Source organism: Equus quagga, chromosome 12 (assembly GCF_021613505.1).
Source record: "Equus quagga isolate Etosha38 chromosome 12, UCLA_HA_Equagga_1.0, whole genome shotgun sequence".
NCBI classification, from domain to species: domain Eukaryota; kingdom Metazoa; phylum Chordata; class Mammalia; order Perissodactyla; family Equidae; genus Equus; species Equus quagga.
In genome coordinates, this window is record NC_060278.1 from 90,037,359 (window position 1) to 90,058,352 (window position 20,994).

The following is a 20,994-nucleotide window of genomic DNA, read 5'->3' on the forward strand; positions in this document are numbered from 1 at the left end:
ACATGAGCCCTGTCCTTAAGTTTCCTCTGCCTCTTCATTTGTTGTTCTTTCGTATATTTCATCTGTCTCTTGAAGCTATTGTTTAATAATAATCATCATATACTAGTTGGTAAGTACTGAGTCATGCATGGTGTAATTCAAGGGATGTAATGATAGTACTTATTGCATGCCTGATTCACATCCTTGTCCTGTAGACATCTGATTCTACAGTGAGTGGGTGGGTGGATGGGTAGGTGAAATGTCACGCATATTAAATAAGCATGTGAATAGATAACATTTTTACATCTCATGTAAGAACTTTTCAAGAGAATAAATATGGGCGTTTCTTAGCTGAGGAGAATGAGGGGGAGTTGTCAGCATTTTGTTCTTTTTCCTGGGACTTTTAATGATTTATGGTGGAAATAAATGACAGTTCTTTTCCCTGATTACAGTAGGGTCAATAGCTAGAATTTACCTGAATCTGTTTAAACCTGGTATGTATTCCCCCATCGCATTCATCTGAAATGTAATGGGAAAAGTATTGTTTTTGGAATCAGATGGACCTAACATTCTCCCTTACTGTTGCAGTGACTTTTAGGTAAGTTACTTAACCACTCTGAGCTTTAGCATTCTTACCTATAAAATGGGGATCACACTTATAATGCTGTTGTGAGAATTCAGTAGCATAGCACTTGGCATAGTGATGACTTTAAAAAATGGTAGTTGTTATGATGGCGACTGCCGCAGTCTTTAGAGAGAACTGCTGATTCCTAGCAGTCAGGCGTTGCTCTAGGGCTTCTAGGGGCTAGTTTGGTAGCCTGTTTTGTTTTTTAAATTAATTCAAGCACCTTATGTATTTTGGTTTATTGTATGTTGATATGATACCTGGTCTTTTGTGTCAACAGCTGTCTGGTTACTTTGGTAATAAAGACTGTAAGCATGAAGGAGTTTGTCCAAAGACCCGTAAGCTCTTTATACACAATCAGTTTTATAGCTCTCCCATGCTTTGGGTAAATATCACTTTAAAGAGTGAAAGAATAAGACCGAAAGCTTAATGACTTATTCGTGATGGTCAGCTATAGATGAATAAAACAAACCTTCAAATTTCTCTTTCAGCAAAAGTTGTTCATAAAATACCTGGAATATCAGTTGGCAGTTAGCGAGTCCTATCATTCTTGTTACTATTTGCTGTACCTTTTATTTTTTCTTTCCAGTTCTAGTGAAACTGCCCTGATTTTGACCCTTGTTATCTCACTTCTGGACTCGTGTGTGTGTGTGTGTGTGTGTGTGTGTGTGTGTGTGTGTGTGTGTATTTCAGAAGGAGGTCTTGCTCCGTCAGGCTGGCTCCCTTCATCCCCCACACTCCTCACCTACCCTCTCCTCCTGCCTCCCATCTGCCCACCCACCCCTGCACTCGCAGTGTGTTAGTGCATCCTGCATACAGCTGTTAGGTTAGGCTTTCAAAATATTATTTTCTTTGTCTAGTTTGAGTTATAATTTTCTCTCTACCCTGTTCTCCCATTTCTTCTCCTCCCCTCCCTAATCTCTTTCTTTTCCTCTTCAGATGACTTTGTGCATTCTGATCTCTCTGCTTTTACTCCTGTGGTTTTGCTTTCTAGCCTCCCTGCTGTCGTCTTTTCAGTTGCCTGTTTTCTGACCAGTCTTCCTCTAGCAAATTGTTCCTGATTTCCCAGTTCAATTTGGTTGCTCCTTTTTCAGGACGTCTGCAGTTCGTGTTGTCTCTATTCCTCCTTTGTTATATGTTGGTAATTGCCTGTGGTGTACAATTTTTTTCTTGTCTTTGATTATCTAACTTCCTCATTTTATAGATGAGGAAACTGAGGCTCAGAACGAGAGTGGATTTGCCTTTGTCACCGTCATGCTGCTTTATTCATTGTAGACATTCAAAAATGCAGGTTGACGGAGCAAGGTGTTTGTGTGTGTGTGAGTTTCCAAGCTTAGGGAAGGGAAGTTTAATTTAGTTTTGCCTTCTAGTTTCCAGGCATAACTCCTTTTCTCTCTCCTTCATGTTTTCTTTCTCTTGTAGTTCCCTCTTCTATTTTTGCCTAGTGTTTAATTCTCCTTCTTGTCTTTATGTCCAGAGCAGCTTGGTGTTGGAGGGGAGGAGGGTTGGTGGGGTCCAGTGCAGACCAGTGTAAATTCTTCCGTCTACATTTTAAACCTATTTTGTCATGCCCTGATCTGTGAAGACTCCTTGGTGCACGCCAGCCATCTCATCTCAGAAATTATTCCTGCCTTTGAAGGTGAACTGTACAAGGTGGTTAAGATTATACCAAGTTCTAAGAATTTAAATTATGAGATAAGGTTAAGGATGTTGGCCTGTTTCTCACTGGAAAAGCGACCTCCCAAGCAATCTATTTGAAATTTCAAAACTTATGAAAATGCGGTGAACCTATGATGTAAGTTGCGAGGAAGACACCATAAGGAAAGACACTGAGTCAGTTAACAACATTTATTGAACGCCCACTGTGAGTAGAACCTTGTTGAAAAGATGTTAATACAACCACAGTATATTAAAGGTAAATGGTGATAAAGCACATGACAAGGACATGGAAGGGAACCAAAGATTTTAATAAAATGTTGGTAAGATTTCAGTATGTACATAATACCCTTAACATTTTTCACATGTGTCCATAGCTGTGGTTGATTTGCTTCAGGAATTAACAGACATAGACACCCTCCATGAGAGTGAAGAGGGAGCAGAAGTACTCATCGATGCTCTGGTAAGTTGCACATCCCTCTGGGGTTTTGCAGATGTGTGTGTGGTGTTGACATCATCAACGCCATTGTCTCTCTGAGTGGCATCGAGTGGGTATCAGCTCTGTGGCGAGGCTGGACTGAAGGAGGAGAGTAAGTAGAAATGCAGTTGTGGGGTACTGTATTCTTTGGAACTGGTTAGGGAGGGGACTGTGGAGGCCTAGCATTTATTAAGTGTCTGCTGCAGGCAGGCCTTTTCTCATTCTTTTCACTTTAATCCTCACCATAGCCTCTCAGATGGGTATTATTGCTATTATTCTCATTTACAGCTAGGAAGCCGAGGCTTAGAGAGGCAAAACAACTTGCCCATGGTCAACAGCTGGGATTTGAACCTGTGTTCCCTTCGACTCCATGCTCCCGTTCCCCCGCCCACAACTATGTTTATTGACCTTTTTACAAAGAGTTTTCACCGATGTTTCTTTTCTCCTCTGGGCTTTATAATCTCAAGCGCTAGTGAGGACAGCTTTCATTATTACTTATTTTACAGATAGGGAAACAGAGAACATTAAAAGCGAAAACAAACCTTCTAACTCAACCAGGCCAAAGCTGCCGCTCTTGCCTGTAGAAGCCAGGGCCGGTTGATTTCTACATTCCTATACTCCTTCTGTGGAGCCGAGGCAAGGGCTCAGAATCTTCCGCAACTAGTGTTCTAGGCAGCAGCCAATCCAAAGCAGTTACATGTGAGGGGAACCGATCTAGTCCCATCGCCTCGCTTTGCGCGTGAGGAAACCCAGAGGCAGAGTGAAGCCTTCCGCTGAGTCACTCAGCAGGACCGTGCTGCTGAGATTGGAGCCTGCGTATTCTGGTTCCTGCCGCAGTCGGGTGCCTCCACATCAGCTTCCTGCTCTCGTGAGTGATCAGACATGGCTCCAAGACTGACAAGGCACCCAAGCTGGCCAGTGGCAGGAGTGAGTCTAGTCCAGCCTCTTAACGTGACGCCTCCTCTGGAGCTCTGTCCACCCACCACGCTATCTCCCTCCTAGGGCTCTGTTGATTTTTCTTCCTGTCTGTCGTCTGGTCTTTTCTCTCTGGTAGGAATATTCTGGGAGCTGGTTTTGAGGCAGTTTGTAGAGTTCATCAAAGATGGCTGCATCCACTGTTGGAGAAGCACCTGGACTGCTCGTGTGGCTGCTTTCTGGCCCCATCCGAGACCTGCTGGATCCGAGTGGCTGGGACTGGGCCTCCAAATGGTTCTGACACCCCATTGCTATTCTGCCCACCCCCTCTTCACCCTCCTCTCTCTCAAGATTCTTGACACTAGAAATTTCCTGTGTGCCATGCTCGCTGCTGGCATTTGGTGTGAATGAAGGGGTTGTGAACCCACTGGGTATGAAGAACTGTGTCTTACAGAGAGTGAGGCTGGAGTCCAGCAGAGGGCCATTTGTAACTGAAATGATGAAAATTTCTATTGCCATTTTTCTTTCAAGCTCCTTCCTAGAGCGAACTGTCATTTTTGTAGAATTCAGGACCTTTATTTTTCCTTTGAACCACTGTGCAGAAAGAAAAGGATGATACTGGGGTGTCCTTTTGTTTTGAGGAGCATCTGAAGAAAGGCTGTGGCACTTGCTCCTTCCCTGTGTCCCTATAGTGTCATTTGTGTAGTCTTACCTTCCGGAGGTTAATTACAGAGGCCCTGAATGAGCCGTCCTGCCTGGTCCCTTGGCTGATTTTAATTACCATCCTTCGTCTGTGTGAATAGAGGAGATGAGAGAAACAGCTAGCCTGGCTGCTGCCTGTAAAACGTACCCAGAAACAGCAGTTTACACAGAAGCCCCCTTTGTGTTTGCTGTGTTGCCAAGCCCGCCAACAAAAGCTGGATCTTGCAGATTTTATTGTTTGTTTGGAAAGAAGCAGTTCATCCTCAGTCTGGGGAGCCATTAGGTAGCTTCTATACAGGGCTTTTTGTTTATTTTGTGTAGGGTTTTTTTTATTATATTAAGATTTCGACTCTTACAGCTTTATACTGGTGGGGCCGATGTGAGTCACAAACAATCGAGCATTCCTAGACTCTCATGTATTATTTGCTTGTCTGCAGCCGGTCAGAAGCCATCAGTAAATATCAGAGAGCAGAACCAGTGGGTGGCCTTCCATTTATTTTTTTCCTACTCTTGTGCTGCATTCAAGAAGTTTGATAAGTATTTTCATAATACAAGGGTTGAGTTGTCTTCGTAGTTGTAATTTGGGGCCAATATCAGAGGCCTGGAATTGCGTGAGCAGAGGCTAGAGGCCATGTTGCAGGATGGATTGCGGTGTGCAGTCTGCAGTTATTGCCTTGGTCTGTTTCCCAAGTGGAAGTCCTAAGCAATAGAAAAGCACATTTGTGGGAAGAGAGTGCTGTCCTGGCATTCTCAGGGATCTTTGGGGTTTAAAATTTGTTTCACATCCACTGCTGTTACTGATGTGAAAGGTGAATATTTGTGCTTTGTAACAAGTTGATTTGGGAGCCTGGAAAATAGACTCTTCTGAAGAGTAGTGAACGCAAGGCAAAGCGTCTGTTGCCTTGACGGCAGTTCCCTGGCAGATCTATCTAAAGATGACTTCTGACTCCCTGAGAGTCGGGATTAGATTACAGCCATTTTTCTGCTTTCTAGGCCCAAAACTTGCCGTGTGCTTCGCAGTTCCATGCCTTTGCTCACATCTGCCTTCAGCTTGGCAAGAAGTCCTGGGCTACCTGGAATACTGCTGCGCATCCTTTAAAGCCTGACTTCAACCTTATCTCTTCTGAGTTTTTTTCAGACTCATATCTCAGCAGAATTTGTGTTCCTCTAGCACTTTGTATATTCTGGCACTTGTCACATTGGCTTATAGACATCTGTTTATATGTTTGTCTTTCCTGAGATGTGATCCTTGTCAGGGGAGTGGCCCAAGTGTTGACTCTGTCGCTTACCAGCTGTGTGTCCTTGGGAAGTTACCTAACCTCTCTGTACTCAGTTTCTTCTCCTGTAAAATGGGGATAATAGTAGTGCCTATTGTATAGGGCTGAGGTGAGGAATAAATGAGATATTTAATAAATCTTTAGAACAGTGTCTGGCACAGAGTAAACATCCAGTAAATGTTGGCCATTATCTTCACAAAGGTATGATGCCTGGCACATCTTAAGTGCTTAGTAAATGTCGAGTTAAAATGGTATCATCTGCCACACAGTCAAATGTTTGTGAATATATCTTTTTTCATTTCGGCAAATGTTCAAAAAAATTTTTGAACAAATACTCAAAGAAAAAAACCCAAAATATTTGAAGGGTATGGGCCTAAATAAGTCATGGGAAGATAGAGGTTTAGTTTAAAAAAAAAGAAAAAAAGATGAAATCAGTAATGATGATAATGCAAGGTAGAATATTAAGAACGATCTTGAGAGATGCAGCGAGAGATCCAGCATCTGTGGAAATGAGGGAGCATCGCTTCTGCTGGGGAAGAACCAGGAGACGCGCAGAGCTGCAGCTGTGGCAGCGGCCTCTGTGAGGAGGCTTTAATGTGGGCATGTGGAGGTGTTGGAACAGAGGAGGTGGAAATGTGGCTGGGCCGTGAAGCTGGCCAGAGCAGCCAGGAGCCAACACCTGCTATAAATAGTTTCACTGTAGTGGCTTTGATGTGGTGAACCAGGGGACTGCCCTCCATACCCATTCTTGCCCTCAATTAACCCTATTTAATGTTAAACTTTGAAGCCCCTATGGGTTTGGCTTAGGCTGGTTGGTGATGCATTTGTGCTGCTCAGGTGAGGCTGAGATTCGTAGGTTTTCTGTTGCTCTAAGGGTACTTATGTAAATTTCTGAATCCTATCACTTTTATCCCTTCTCATTTCTGTTAACATCTTTACCATCATCTGTATCTGTTCCCAAGCAAAATTCGTTTGTTCATTCACCAAATTTTTGCTGAATGCTTGGTATATTCTGGATTCTAGGAACTGAGTATATAGCAGTGAGCAAGACTGACTAAGTCTGCTTTTGTGGAGCTCATAGTCTAGGGAGAAACAGTAAATAAGGAAACAAGAAAACAGACTGATTCTCTGTTACGTAGAGAATTAAAATAGAGTGATGTGATGTAGAGTGACTGGGAAATCACATTAGAGAGTCGGGAAAGGCCTGAGTTCTGGATGACAAGAAGAAACCGGCCATTCAGAATGACCAAGGGCAGGATGGGACGAGTACAAAAGCCCCAAGGCAGAAATGAGCCTGGCATATTTGAGGAACAGAGAAAAGGCCAGTACTTTTCGGGCACACCTGGGGTGAAGGAAGAGAGCGCAGTCAGGTCCAGACCACGCTGGGCTTTGTGGGCCTTGGTAGTAAGTTTAGGTGGAATGCCAGTGTGAAGAGGAGAAACTGGAGAATAATAAGCAAGGGAGTGCTAACATAGTCTCATCTAACGTTTCGGCAGATGGTACAAGGTAGAAGGAGAATCCTTTAAACCCCCTCATCTGTCCGGTTTTTCTTTCCTCCTCTTCTCTAGTATCCATCCTCTCTGGTCAAGTGGAAGAGTGTGTCTGATCATGCCCTTGAACTTTGTCTCAGTAGGACCTGCTGGAATCTTGATTGGGAGACCTGCTAACAAGCAGAAATAATCAATGACTTAGCAGAAAACGTCAGGCTTAAGACAGTCATGATTTCCAAGGCCAGGGCTGCTTTGGCTGATACTTTACTCCCTAACCAGGATTTGTTTTATTTTCAGACTTGGTCATACGTCCAAAAAATAGGCATGAAGGGGATAGACCCAAAGGGTTAGAGGGAATAAGGCAGAATGCTAATTTGTGCTTCTTACTAGGCAATAACCAGAGCTATGCATAATATAAATATTTTTCCACGTGTTTTCTGAGCTAAATGTATTTTGACTGCTTTGACCCTCCTGCAATCAGATAAAATTGCATTTAACCCAGCTAAATATAAAGTTTCACACTTTGCAAGCTTTAAAAAGCTTTGCAAGCTTAAAAAGACTGTCTGTTAGAAGTTAGATTTCCATAGCAAGAAAAAAGATTTTCCTCCAGCAAGATACCCATTATCCATAACCATTCAGTTCTGGGATTTGAATGTGTTGTTTACTGCCACTGTCCCTGCCGCTTTCCAGACAGCAGGGATGGGAAACATAACTAAGAGTCAAGGAAAGGGGGAAAATAGTGCAGATAAAACAGCAATAAGCAATTGAAACTGGTGAAGCAGTTTGCAGAACTAACAAGCAGTGTGATACCCAACGGAGCTGCAGTGTCTGCTGCTTTAGGATTTGGGGAGATTATAAGTCAATCAGGGTGATTTAGGGAAGAACAAACTGTGACATGCTTCATATTTTTCCCCCCAGATGTTTTTCTGTTTTCTCTCACATACCCAAATTGTCCAATTAATTAGGGAAAACATTGCAGTGAATTTCTTTGGTGAAGCTTCTGCTAGCTGTGAGATTTGAGAGCAAGATTCTGTATCTCCTTGTTACAAGAGGGGAACACAGCTCTTTCTTATATTTATCGGTGCTCTCAGTTCTGGCATCAGTATCCTCTCAAATATGCATCTAGTGTCTCATTGTCCCTCACACCAGGGCATAAAGGAGAGCCTAGAAAACTCTACTTCATTCGTGATTCAGGCATCTTAAATTAGTCAATAATTTCAGCTTTTCCCCCGTCCAGATGCTTTCCTAAGTGTCACTGAGAAAGAGTAAAGAGGCGTTATTTCAAGATCTGTCCCTCTTGCCATTGTTCTGTCCTCAGGCTCAGTTTGAATTGTGTCTGTAGAGTGCCTTGTACACAAGTGCTCACGAAGTGTCATTTGAATGAGATCATTTCCTTTTCTCCTTTCTTCTCCTTTCTTTTCCCCTCACTGAAATGATAGGGCGTGATGGGAAAAAATAGAGTCCTGAAATGGGTCACTTCTGCGACAAGCTTTGTGACTTTTGCCAGGGTAATTAACCTCTGTGGACCTTTGTTTTCTCACCTGTAAAAGCTGTGAGGATTACATGAGAGTAAATGGAGCAATATATATAAAGATCTGATTATAATATACAAAGTCAGTGCTGTGTCAGTTTATTTAAATTTGGCAAAACTTACTGAGTGTCTTCTATGTATAGCGTTGCTCTAGACTTGGAAGAGTGTACCCAGGTGAAGGAGGGTGCAGTGCCTGCCTTCAGAGAACTTGTCTGTCTCAGTCCTTGGGAGATATGAGCAGTGGATAATCAGGTGTCAGGAGGGATGAGGGGCTAGATTCTAACATTCTACTTAAGTTTCGAACCAGACCCAGGGTAAGGCATGCTGCAGGTTTTCATTTAATCTGTACGCTATGTTTCCATTTCCTAAGTGAGGAGACTGAGGCAGTGAGAGCGTATTCACCACAGTGTGCAGCACACCTTATCTTCCAATACAGGCTTCCTTACTGGCGACCACGGGGCAATTTATTACCAGGTGGAGAATCACTTCTTGATTATGAAGTGTTTCCTTAGTTATCTTCCTTGGTGTGCTGCAGGGTTACCCAAAGGCGGTCTCTCCAAGAGCACATATTGTGCCACGAGGTAGCATGAAGTAGTCTCGGCTTTCTTTCACCTGGGAAGGAAGCTTGGGTTTTGCTTTTGCTGCCACTGCTCACTAGCTGTGTGGTCTTGGTTAAGTCATTAATCTCTTGCATATTGGTGGTATGATGTGGCTCCTGAAAGTAGCCTGTTTCCTATAGTGTTGTGTGAATCAAATTACATGAGAGAAATATAACTGCTTTTTTACGCATTAAGTGTAGTACAAATGTAAGGCATTTTATTATATTAATATTCTTTTCAAGAAGGAATTAGAAATTCATCAGAAATAATAGTTTCATAAAAGCTTAGCATGGAAGTTAGGAATGTTTTGAGTTTAACCCTAAATTTTGAGGTCAGTGTAGAGTACGGCTAGTAAACTTCCCAACTAAACGTCTCTTGGTGCTGTGGTCTAGAAATGTGCTTTTGACTTGAATGAACTGTTGACCTGACTTAAGATGGCATTTTTGTAAGGTGTTTAAATACCACAGAGAAATAGAAAGAACATTGGACTTGCTTTTCGGAGGCCTAGGTTCAAGTACTAGCCTTGTCATCACTAACTTTTGAACCTTGAACTTTACTTTGTCTCCTTAAGCTTCAATCTTAAATTATGATGCCTGCCCTTTCCTTGCCTCAGGGTCACTTCAAGTCTCAACAAAGATAATGGGATGGGAGAGCACACTGTAAACCATAGGTGGCTGATTATTTACTTGGTTCATTCAGGAGACGAGTGAGTATGGGAATGGGAATGTTTTTGGGACTGTGTCGTGACATGTATCCCTCTCTTCTTCTGTTTCCCTGTGGCTGAAGGTGGACGGGCAAGTGGTAGCGCTGCTCGTGCAGAACCTGGAGCGTCTGGATGAGTCCGTGAAAGAAGAGGCAGATGGCGTCCACAACACTCTGGGTGAGGGCAAGGGCGGCCAGCATTCCCCAAGTTTGTGTGTGTTTTGGGGCTTGGTGCTCATTTCCCTTCCTCCTTCATAATAGAGTCAACAGTAGTAGTGTTTCCTTTCCTTCTGCTCCCAAACTGCCTTTTCAGAAAGGAAGACCCTTGTGTAAATTTCGTATAACTGCAGCTTTGGTTTGGCTGGCAGGTAGTAAGAGCAGAAATCCAGTAAGTAGGTAACCTTCCTGGACAAAAACTGCCAGCTCCTTTTAGCATACCTTTGCCTCCAAAAGTTAGGATGAAGTCTATGCAGGGTGAATTCTTTTCCTTTTTTCTTTCTTTTGTTTTGGAAAGTAAATTTTACAATTTTTTAATCTCCATATATTGATTTTTCTTCCTGCTTCCCTTCAGTGTAGCGACAAACTTTTGAACAACTGTGTGCCTTTATAGGACGTTTTATTTGAAAAAGAGTTAGTTTTTCTTTCTTTTTTTTAAAGATTGGCCCTGAGCTGACATCTGTTGCCAATCTTTTTTATTTTTCTTCTTCTTCTTCTCCTCCCCAAAGCCCCCCAGTACATAGTTGTATATTCTAGTTGTAGGTCCTTCTGGTTGTGCTATGTGGATGCCTCCTCAGCATGGCCTGATGAGTGGTGCCACGTCTGCGCCCAGGATCTGAACCGGCAAAACCCCAGGCCACTAAAGCAGAGCGCCCCAAATTTAACCACTCGGCCATGGGGCCGGCCCCTAGTGTTTCTTTCTCTTCTTATGTATAGTTTGGCGTGTAAACTAGAAGTTGAAATATTGCTGTTAACCTGGCTGCCCCTTCATCGTCTGTTCATCTAAGTGGATTCTTCTGCAGTATTTCCTCTCCTCCACCTCATCCTGGAGCCTCCCCAGTCTTTCCCTCTGCTGAGTTGCCGAACCAATAGCCTATTTACAGTTGCACTTTTGGGTGGTTTTCTTTATCGCTGTTTGCTGTTTTATAAAACCAAAGGTGACATATCTGTGCACAGAGCTTGAGAAATGAACAAGGCCCAGCAGAAGCAGAAATTTTGATGAGATTAGATTTTCTCTCAGCAGCTTTGTGTCTACCACAGATTTCTCTTATAGTTTTATACTGTCTTCTGTGAGGATTATCATAAACAAGGAGGGAGACATAGCACCTAAGGAGTAAGAGAAGAGAGAACACAACAATCTGTAGTTTGGGAGTTGGCTATAGTCCAGGGCCAGAATTTGGCATTGCTATCTGTTTGCCTATTGCTGAATTTTGCTGAAGAGAAAGCTTATCAAAAATCTTAACTGACTGTTAATAGAAAGGGCCTGGTGTAATGGATGAAGCACCAGGCTGACGGTCTACAGAGATCTGTCTAGTTTCAACTTGGTCACCTACCAACAGGTCAGGAGATTCATCCCTCTCTCCCTTGTTGAGTGCCTGATGTTTGTCAGGCATCTGCTAGGCCAGCGGTGTGGATTAAAGGTGAATTAGGCATGGTTCTACTCCTTAAGAGGCAGACTGATGGGAAAGTCTTGAACAGGAGGGAAAGATAATGCGGGTGACAGACGGTATAATAGGAGTCGGTGGAGAGCCCTGTGGAAGTGAAGAGGAAGGGTCTCCAGATTGCTGGAAAGCAGCAGTAGCCGACTGGGGCTGAGTATGAAGGCAGGTGCATTTTGACAGAGAAATGTGAGAAGGACCCTTGGGTAGGGGAGTATCATTTGCAAAGCCATGAATGGGCACGGACTTTGGGGAAAGAAGAGAAATGTCTATGTGGGAGATGGGACCAGAGGAGTAAGTTTGTCCAGATTCTGGAAGACCTTGTAAACCATGGCAGGATGTTTGGATTGTATTCTAACAGGCAACAGGAAGCCATCTAAAGTGTAAGCAGAAGAATAAGATAAAGGCATAGAGGATTAAAATGAATGAGTTGATTTTCTTAGCAAATGTGAGAAAGTAATTTCAGGTGGTGTTATGCTCTTCATCTCTCAGGGGTCTCATTGTTACTGTGCTCCACCGCTTTGTAGTCCCCTCCCTGAGGGGCTGCCCTGTCATTCCTCAGCTTGCCATTGGCGAGGCTGACAGGGCCGAAGGAGTGAGGAAGAAGATAGGAAGTGTGTGATTTCTTCAGCCCTTTCTCCTAAACGTCAGATCAGAACTCACATCTGACGTCTTCTGGGCATTGTGCTTAGAGAACACAGAACTGTTTCTGCTTTATAATAGTAACACATCCTGGGATATGGAGTGGGAGGGGCCCTGAAGGAAGTGAAAGCATGGAATGTGTTACACTGGGACTGTAGGTGATTTTTTTTTAAAGTCCCCTTTTTTAGTATCATAGTCATGCAGTAACTTTTTTTTTTTGCCTCCTAATTTTTAATTTTTCTATTAAGCAGCAATTTGTCTGTTGTAAGAGATAGCAGGACCAATTATATTTGCTTCTGAGCACCTGACAGTTACTTCTGCCAGCATGGCCTTTCCCCTCTGTGTACGTTATTTTGTTCAATTAAGAAGATCATGCTTGCTTCCCTTGCAATATCCAGAGAAAGGACTGAAAATAGAAGAGTCAGGAAAGGAAGAGACTCTGAATTCACCATTCCCTGATTTTTTCCTAAAGCTTCTGTCTCTTTGGTCTCCCCGTCTCTTTGGTCACAGGTCTCTGGGACTCTAATACAATGAAGACTACAAAGAGGGCCTTCTTAGGCAGATGTCCACCCTTCTGTGTGTTCTGCTCTAGCGTTGTTCCCTATTAGCACAGAAAATCTATCACTTATTCCTTCTGTGAATTCTATCATTTTCAGTTATGGGTTTTACTTGTAACGTGACTTGAAGAAAAAGCCCCATAGCTTCTCCCTGGTTAATCTAAAAATGACAACACTGCATCTGGCTGGGAGGGATACAGGGAAGTGGGAAGAGGAATAAAATGCCTGTCAGGGGAAGCAAGCTTGTTGCCGATGGAAACAGAGTTACCCTCCCAAATGACTGGCGTCTATCTCCCTTCAGCTATTGTGGAAAACATGGCTGAGTTCCGGCCCGAGATGTGCACGGAGGCTGCCCAGCAGGGTCTTCTGCAGTGGCTGCTGAAGAGGCTGAAGGTAAGTTGGCTCTGTGGGACTGCAGCTCAAACCTCTCTGCTCTGGCCGGGGCTCCTGCTGGGTCACTGGTGCGCATCGTCACCTCCGGGCTCTATGATCTAGTTTGGGAGTCTTTTGGTACCTCTTGCCTCTTTCTTTGTTTTCCTCTTTGGTTTGTTTTAAAAGAAGAGGTTTACAAAATAGCCTTTAGTACCTCTGAGAATAATGTAAACATATGTAAATACAAGCAAATTCATGTGGTACAGAAGGTAGAGAACTGAAAGTAAAAGTTCCCCTCTGCTGATTCCTTCTGGTTCCACTTCCCAGAGGCAGGCACTGTTAACAATATTTTATCAATCCTTCTAGAAATTTTCTGTATGTCTGTAGGAGTATGGGTGTATGTGTGCGTTTCATGAAGAGAAGTATACAATATTTTATTTTGCAAGTTGGTTTTTTCACACTGAACCACTGGCTGCCTAGTATTCCATTTTACAGATATACCAAAATTAGTTTAACCATTTACCTGTTTATAACAGTTTTTCACTGTTAGTATAATGCTGTGGTGAATATTCTTGTATACACACACACTTATTTTTTTCTTGCACACTTGTGTCAGTTTATCTGTAGGATAAATTCCTAGTAGAATTGCCAGGTAAAAGGGTATGCACATTAACATTTTTGTAGATATCGCAAAATTGTCCTTTAAAAAGGCTGCTCCACTTATTTGAGAGGGTCTTTTTCCCCTAGCAACATTGGGTATTATCAAACTTAAAATTTTGTTAATGTGATAAGTGAATGCTGATATTTTATTATTTTAATTTGGAATTTTAAAATCAAGGGAAGTGTATTGGCTTCCAGTTGTTTATTAACTATTTGTATTCATCTCTTTTCCCTTCCTATTTATATCCTTTGTTTGTATTTGTGTCAGATTATTCATTCTCTTTCCTTCTTAGCATAGTCCTTTTGACCATCTTTTTAACAATTAGTGCTGTCCCTTAGAGTAGATGAGGAAAAGGACACGCAAGAGCTTCTCTCAGAGTAGTTTTAAGCAAAGACGTGATAGGAGGCAGTTTGGAACTGCTTATATGCTACTCAGATGGCCCTCGGGCAGGGAAGGATTCCCAGCTTTCCAGTGAGGAGGCACTTGTTCATAGCTAGAATGCTTCTCTAAGTAGTCATGGCCTTGCTGTGGTTCAGAGCATCACAGAGATCCAGAAGGTCTCAGGTGCATCAGGTCAGATTTATCCCCCACTGTCTTGGCAAGGCTAAGGAAGAAGGTTCTACCTAAGATATCATATGCCCCATGATTCCCTCCGTCTCTGACAATCTAGGTCTTCCTCAATCCTACTTATTTAACCATTCATTCCCATTAAATCTCTAACATAGACTTTTATAACATGAACTGAGGATATTCAGCTAACCTAAATATTACTGTCAGTGGGTAAGGGCACATTTGCCTGGCAGAGGATAAACTTAATGCATAGTTCAATAGACTGCAACTCCTTTCACACATGCGTGCCCTCGCCTTTCCTTTGAGGAAAAAAACCAGGGCTGGTTAACATATGCATTGTCATTTTTGCAGCTTCCTTTTGACCTTCTCTCATGAGTCTTGATGTCCTTTGGTTTTAGAACTAGACTTGTTTCCCCATGTAATTTGCTTCACATCTCCCTCAGCTGCTGCTTTCCTCAGTATTCAACAACTTTTTATTCTCCAAAGCCTTGAGACATTTTGGGAGTGGGAAGTGGAGGAGAGGAAAGTAGAACACAGAGTTAAGGAGATGGGCTAGATGGCAGGGACCTGGCTTGTTGGTGCAGTGGCCATAGGTTAGGCCCCGAGCTTAAAATAGAAAATATACAAAATAATCCAATAGTTTTTGTCTCTGTGAAGTTAGGACTAATTTTTCTCAGAGACTATACTGATCATTAAACCAGATTGTAAGGCCGCCTCCTCCTTTTGAAAGCTGTTGAAACTTGCTGGAGTCTTTTTTTGAATTGGTAATAGGAAGGGAAATTGAGATCTTTGGGTATTTGACTTAGATTCCATTCCATAAGGAGGCCCATTTGGTAGTCCAAAAAGCTGTTGACTCTTGCCTTTTAGGCACAGTGTTTATATAATCCTCAGGGCATAAATAACCATGTTGCTCTCTTTAAAACAAGTTTTCAAGATTTCAGGGTACCTAAACATTAAAATACCATTTGGCTATTTTACTAGTAAGCAAGTACCCTTAGAAAAATCCTGTGCTGCCCAGATCATTAATGAAAGAAAGTCCTGCTTACGGGTGAAGCCAGCAAGAAGGCATGTCTGTAAAAGCAGTGCCTTGCTCTTATTTCTCATAATATGGGAAAGTGCTTGTTATAATCTTCACCGTCAGAAACATCGTGGTAAGTCAGAGTGAGTGCTGGACCCAGACTATGACTTTGACCAGTGGAACTTTAAAAAATACTGATTCTTAGACCTACTCTCTCAGTCTCTGTCTTGGTATATTTTAGAGAAGTTCCACCTGTGATTCTAATGTACAGCCCTCACTAGGATCCACTGGTCTCTAGAGATGTGAGTGTTTTTGTTGCCCGTTTTTATTCTGCACTACTCCCAGACTGATTCAAAACTGCATTTTCAGTATGTCATTCCCTATTCAAGAACCTACCTACAGTAATGTTAACGCCCTCTATGACAGAGCCCACCTTCTCTGCTTACTTTTTAAGACCCCTTCACCTGGCCTGGTCCGACCCTTCCACTTTTCAGTTTTGAAAAACAAACAGTCTTTTTACCTTTCAGACATCTCTTTTACCTATCCTCTTCTCTGCAAAGGTCAGAGTAATTTGACCTCTGTATCTGACTTTGCTTATGCTTCTCCCTCCACGAAGCATGAATCCTGTCTTTCCTAAATGTTTCTAAATTATACACAACCTTCATTAACCAGCTTAAATTCCTACCCTTCCATGTAGTCTCCATCATTTTTAGAACTGAAAGGAAATTTAAGTTTTGTTGCAGATAAAAAATTAAAAATCAGGACTATAGAGATGAAATGCCTTGCCCAAATGCATACAACTAGTTAGAGCTAGAGCTAGAGTTAAAAGCCAAGCCTCCAGACTTTCTTCATGCACCCTTTCCCTAGCACTGCTTTGCCCTCAGCCCATCCTGCTCTCTTTCTTGCCTGAATATCAGCCGTTGTGCTTTTTTCCCACTGGTTCTCTTGGGGGAGGTAGCAGATCTGGGTTCTGATATATTCCCATAACTGGGTGACACTTACCTCCTGGAGCATCTTTTCTTCATCACCTGGCAGACTTTCATATTGTTATGTGTGCTCACTGTCTTTCTCCAAGTATTCTCAAACTTCTTAAGAGCAAGGACTGGGTCTCCGTCATAGTTGCATCTCCTTTCAGTGGTTCTCAAGGTGTGGTCCCCAACCAGGAGCATCAGAATCACCTGGCAACTTGTTAACAAATGCAAGTTCTTGAACCCACCCCAGACCCTCTGAATCTGCCCAGCTTGGGGTGGAGCCGGCAATCTGTGGTCTAATAAGCCCTCCAGGTGATTTGGATGTGTGCTAAAGTCTGAGAACCGCCATCCTAGAGTACTTATGTTTATGCATTACTTGATAAAACCTTGCTGTTTAACTGATCATTCCATATTCAGTATCCTTGAATAATTCTTAACTGAGTGACACATTGACGAATCTCCTTTTTGTACTGATAGCCTAGCAGCCTATAGAGATACTCATGGATTTTTTCACCCACTAAATGAAACCTCACTAATTTGTGCTAATGAGGATGAAGCCCATTGCAGATGATTGCATTAAATGGTTTAGCAGGTAAGCAGATAACAGGAGTGTGAGAGAGGCTGCATCACAGTTCGTTGTTTAATGGGGAATACAAATTTATTAGGATATTGTGTACTATTGAAAATAATAACCAAAACCAGAAGTTTTATTTTTTCTTTTCTAAAGAAACAAAATTAAGATTCCCTTTTGTTTCCCAGTTAATGCTTCAAAAACAGTTGCAGCATTCAGCATGTGAACTAATGAATTGTGTACATGCACTACATGTGCATCTGGTGCTAAGTCCTTAGCCTCTTATGACCAGGAGTGGGACTTTGCAGGGCACCATCTGCTTTGACAATTGTACGGGGCTGTAGATGTGTCTGAACCTGCCTCGTGTGTTCCAGGTACCAGAGGTGAGCCGCGGGAATAACCTGCAGCTTCTGTCTGTGGGTGGTAGCATAATTGTTTTATACTTTCCGAAAAGGCGGCAGCTCCCAAAAAGGTGAAGTTTAATTTTATTCAAAGCTAGTACATGCTGAGTACAAACCTATGCTTGACTCTGTAATTACTCTGACAGCTGAAAGATTTAGGATTATCACGCACCTGGATAGAAGAGAGTCCTAGAAGCTCCAAGTCCCATTGGTTAACTCTGCAAAATCCAAAAGACTATACTTGCTAAATGAATTCTCCTTTCTCCTGATTTTGACTAAATGTCCTTATAATTTGGCAGTTTGGTATTTTGCAAGCTTTGGAGGCTGTCATCTCTGCTGAGATTTAACAGAAATAAAACTTATTTGGTAACTTTTGTCTTTGGCTAGACATGAAAGATTAATCTCCTTCCTTCCTACCTAGTCCACAATTTCCCACAGTTTCTTTTATTTTTTTTTCACCAGATTAAAATATTGGCTTGTCGCCTTCTTCATCATCATCATCATCACCACTAAGTTATCCTCATCCAATATGGGTGTCATATATTGGCTGTTTACTGTGTGCAAAGCATTATTCTAGATAGCTTAAATAGTTATTTCTGATCCTCCCAAAAACCCTCCAAGTGGGTGCTGCTGTCCACAGTTTACGGAGGAGGAAAGAATCCAGAGAGGGGAGGTGCCTCGTCCAAACTGCAGGGAAGTATGTGGGAGAGCCTGTGACGCTCAGGCCCGTTTGCCTCCACAGCCGCCGCCTCTTGCCAGGCTGCTTCCCACGTGGCGCCTCTTTCAGGCTCTGAAACGTTGCAGGGTTCAATATTGGGGAGTTTGGGGGCCTCATCGTTTTGACTTTCTGATTAGATTCCTCCTTCATGCCAATTTTTCAATCAAAGGACCTATATTTTATGAAAAAAAGTGACAAAACTATGATTTTGATTTTTAAAAATTTATTTTGAGCAAATTGGAAACTCCTGGAAGTGCCACACAGCAAAAGCTGGAGGTTTCCTGGAGGAATCAGGAATTCTCAGTAGAGGGGAACTCTGTTGTTGGGTGCCTGTTATGTATATACTGCTTCATTTTCTCCAACTCATGAGGAAATTATTATTATTTTCACTTAACATAAGAGAAATCCAGTTAAAGAGGCGGAGTAATTTGGCGAAGATCACATGGCTAGTAACCATTAGAGCTGAGATTCTAACCTGGATATTTCTTTTCTTTTTAAAGATTTTATTTTTCCTTTTTCTCCCCAAAGCCCCCCAGTTCGTAGTTGTGTATTTTTAGTTGTGGGTCCTTCTAGTTGTGGCATGTGGGATGCCGCCTCAGTGTGGCTTGATGAGCAGTGCCGTGTCTGCGCCCAGGATTTGAACTGGAGAAACCCTGGCCCACCAAAGTGAAGTACGAGAACTTAACCACTCAGCCGCAGGTCCGGCCCCTAAGCTGGATATATCTGATTGCAGTCATCAAAAAAACTTGCAGTATCTGTGGTGTGTTAGGTACTTCCATATTATCTTACTTAATTCTCATAGTTACTCTCCAAAAAAGATGTTATTTCATTATTCCCATTTTACACATAAGGAAACTTGAGACCAAGAATTGTTACTGGGCTCATGGATGCCCATTCTCAGTTCCTGGTGCCATTAGTGTCGTGGTAATTTTCTTTTTACAGCATCCCTATGCCAAAAAAGACCTAACGGTCCTGTTTACTAAGTAGTTAGGTCCAAACAATGTGATACATATTTATGTCCTGACAATTTGAAAAAATACACATGAATTAAAAGAAAAAATATTTTTATTTTGTCCTTAAATACCACAATTACTTACTAATGGATGTGTGTGCCTTTTGAATACTGCACAGCTCCTAAAACTTTGGAAGCGATTGAACACCACCACCCTCATTCTTATTCCACATTGATTTTCACACAGTTCTTTTATCACGGCAGCCACGAAAACCCAGCTTCACAAAGATAGGTGTCATCAAAAGAAACATACCTGGAGCTAGTAGTTAGTGCAGTGTTGAACAGATAGCAGATGTCACTGGGCTCTCCTTGGAAGTTTAAAATATCCTGTGATGCCCCTGTGAATTCAATATGATGCCCCAGGTACCTCGGCACATGTTTGGGAACTGCAGACTTTGTCCCACATGGGTAGTATATGCCCATGAGTCACACGTAGGTGTGTCTGATCCCAGATTCATGTCCTTTTTTTTTTAATGTAACTGAACTACTTGATAAAATTTAGCAGCCTGAGGTCTTCTGGCTCCTTCAGTTAAGTGTTTCTGGTTTCAGATAAGAACCCTGACCCTTGAAAGGCTGTATATAAGTTATTTAAAATAGCGATATCTGTGGGCCGGCCCGGTGGTGTAATGGTTAAGTTCACATGCTTCTCCTCGGCAGCCTGGGGTTGCAGGTTCAAATCCTGGGCATCGACCTAGACACCGCTTATCAAACCCTGCTGTGGTGGCATCACACATACAAAGTAGAGGAAGATTGGCACAGATGTTAGCTCAGGGCCAGTCTTCCTCTCTCACACACACACACCTACAAAAGCAATATTTGTAACTTAAATAATTTGAGTAAGTAATTTTACTAGCAAATCCTTGATTCTGATAGAGATGCTCACCACTTGGCTTTTCACTTTTGTGTTTTGATTTTTATAAAACTGTTTTTCTTAAATTTAAACACCCCCAGATTGCATTTAAACCCTGGCTGTTATACTGAATTTCTTGATACAAGGCCTTAAGCTTGCCCAGGGAGCATACCTTGCAGTCAGCACATGTAAGACCTTGCATTTACAGATCTTTTAACCTAAGATGGGTCATACCTGGTCAGCCTCCTGAAACCCTGTGGGGTGCACTTAGGCTTGACGAGGAAGACGTGCACAGAAAACTGAAAAGATGCTGGGTGTTGCTTCATTAGGGGCCACTCTTCCTCCTTAAGTACAAAATCAATGTCCAAACAGAACTGTGAATGGCGCTAAGGTGATGGAGGTGTTAGCTCCAAGATAAACACTTCCCTTGTCCTTTCTAGGTACAGAAATTATTTGTCACTTCAAAAACCTGGTTAGGTAGCAAGGCTGCTGCTGATTAACAGTCGTTGTGTATGTGCCTGCATTTTAAGGATCAAGGGTGCGGTAAATAGAAACACATCAGTGAGGCCTGCTCCTCTCTGGTGTACCTTTATCCGAGGGGCATTGTTAGCGGTGAGGTGTTTGAGTCTCATTGCTGAAGCAACAGTGTGGATGGCCGTGAAAGATAGACTCTGCAGTAGATGTGTCCCCTCTGAAACTCTAAGTAGCAGAGCATGCAGCAGGGAAAGAATTGTGGGTAGTAATTTGGGTGTTAAAAAATTAACACATTTCTGCATATTTAATGTGGTTTCCTTTTTAAATAGTAGGCAGATTATGGTGCACGAACAGATAGGTTTTGATTTCAAATTAAATTTTAAGCATTAAAAACCCAGGAGGAGCTACTTTGGTATAAATACATTCAGCTAATCTGAACTTGCTTTCTTTTCAACTGCTCGGATCATCTATCAGCTAATTTACAGCATAATTTTATGGTTGTCACTTAAGAACGAAGCTTCACGATGGATTTTAGTCTTAAAAGTTCAAAACTTTCAATAATTCCATG

General features: G+C 42.3%; 1 protein-coding gene across 2 annotated transcripts in view; it reads left to right on the forward strand.

Annotated features, from left to right (window-relative positions):
• The window catches only part of CTNNBL1 (catenin beta like 1), a 154,557-nt gene that overhangs the window by 49,128 nt on the left and 84,435 nt on the right, over window positions 1-20,994 (forward strand). For both annotated transcript variants that reach the window (XM_046679178.1, XM_046679179.1), the window contains exons 5-7: window positions 2,626-2,723; window positions 10,039-10,132; window positions 13,110-13,201. In XM_046679178.1, coding sequence (XP_046535134.1) covers window positions 2,626-2,723; window positions 10,039-10,132; window positions 13,110-13,201 — 284 coding nt within the window. The remainder of the gene's footprint in view (window positions 1-2,625; window positions 2,724-10,038; window positions 10,133-13,109; window positions 13,202-20,994) is intronic.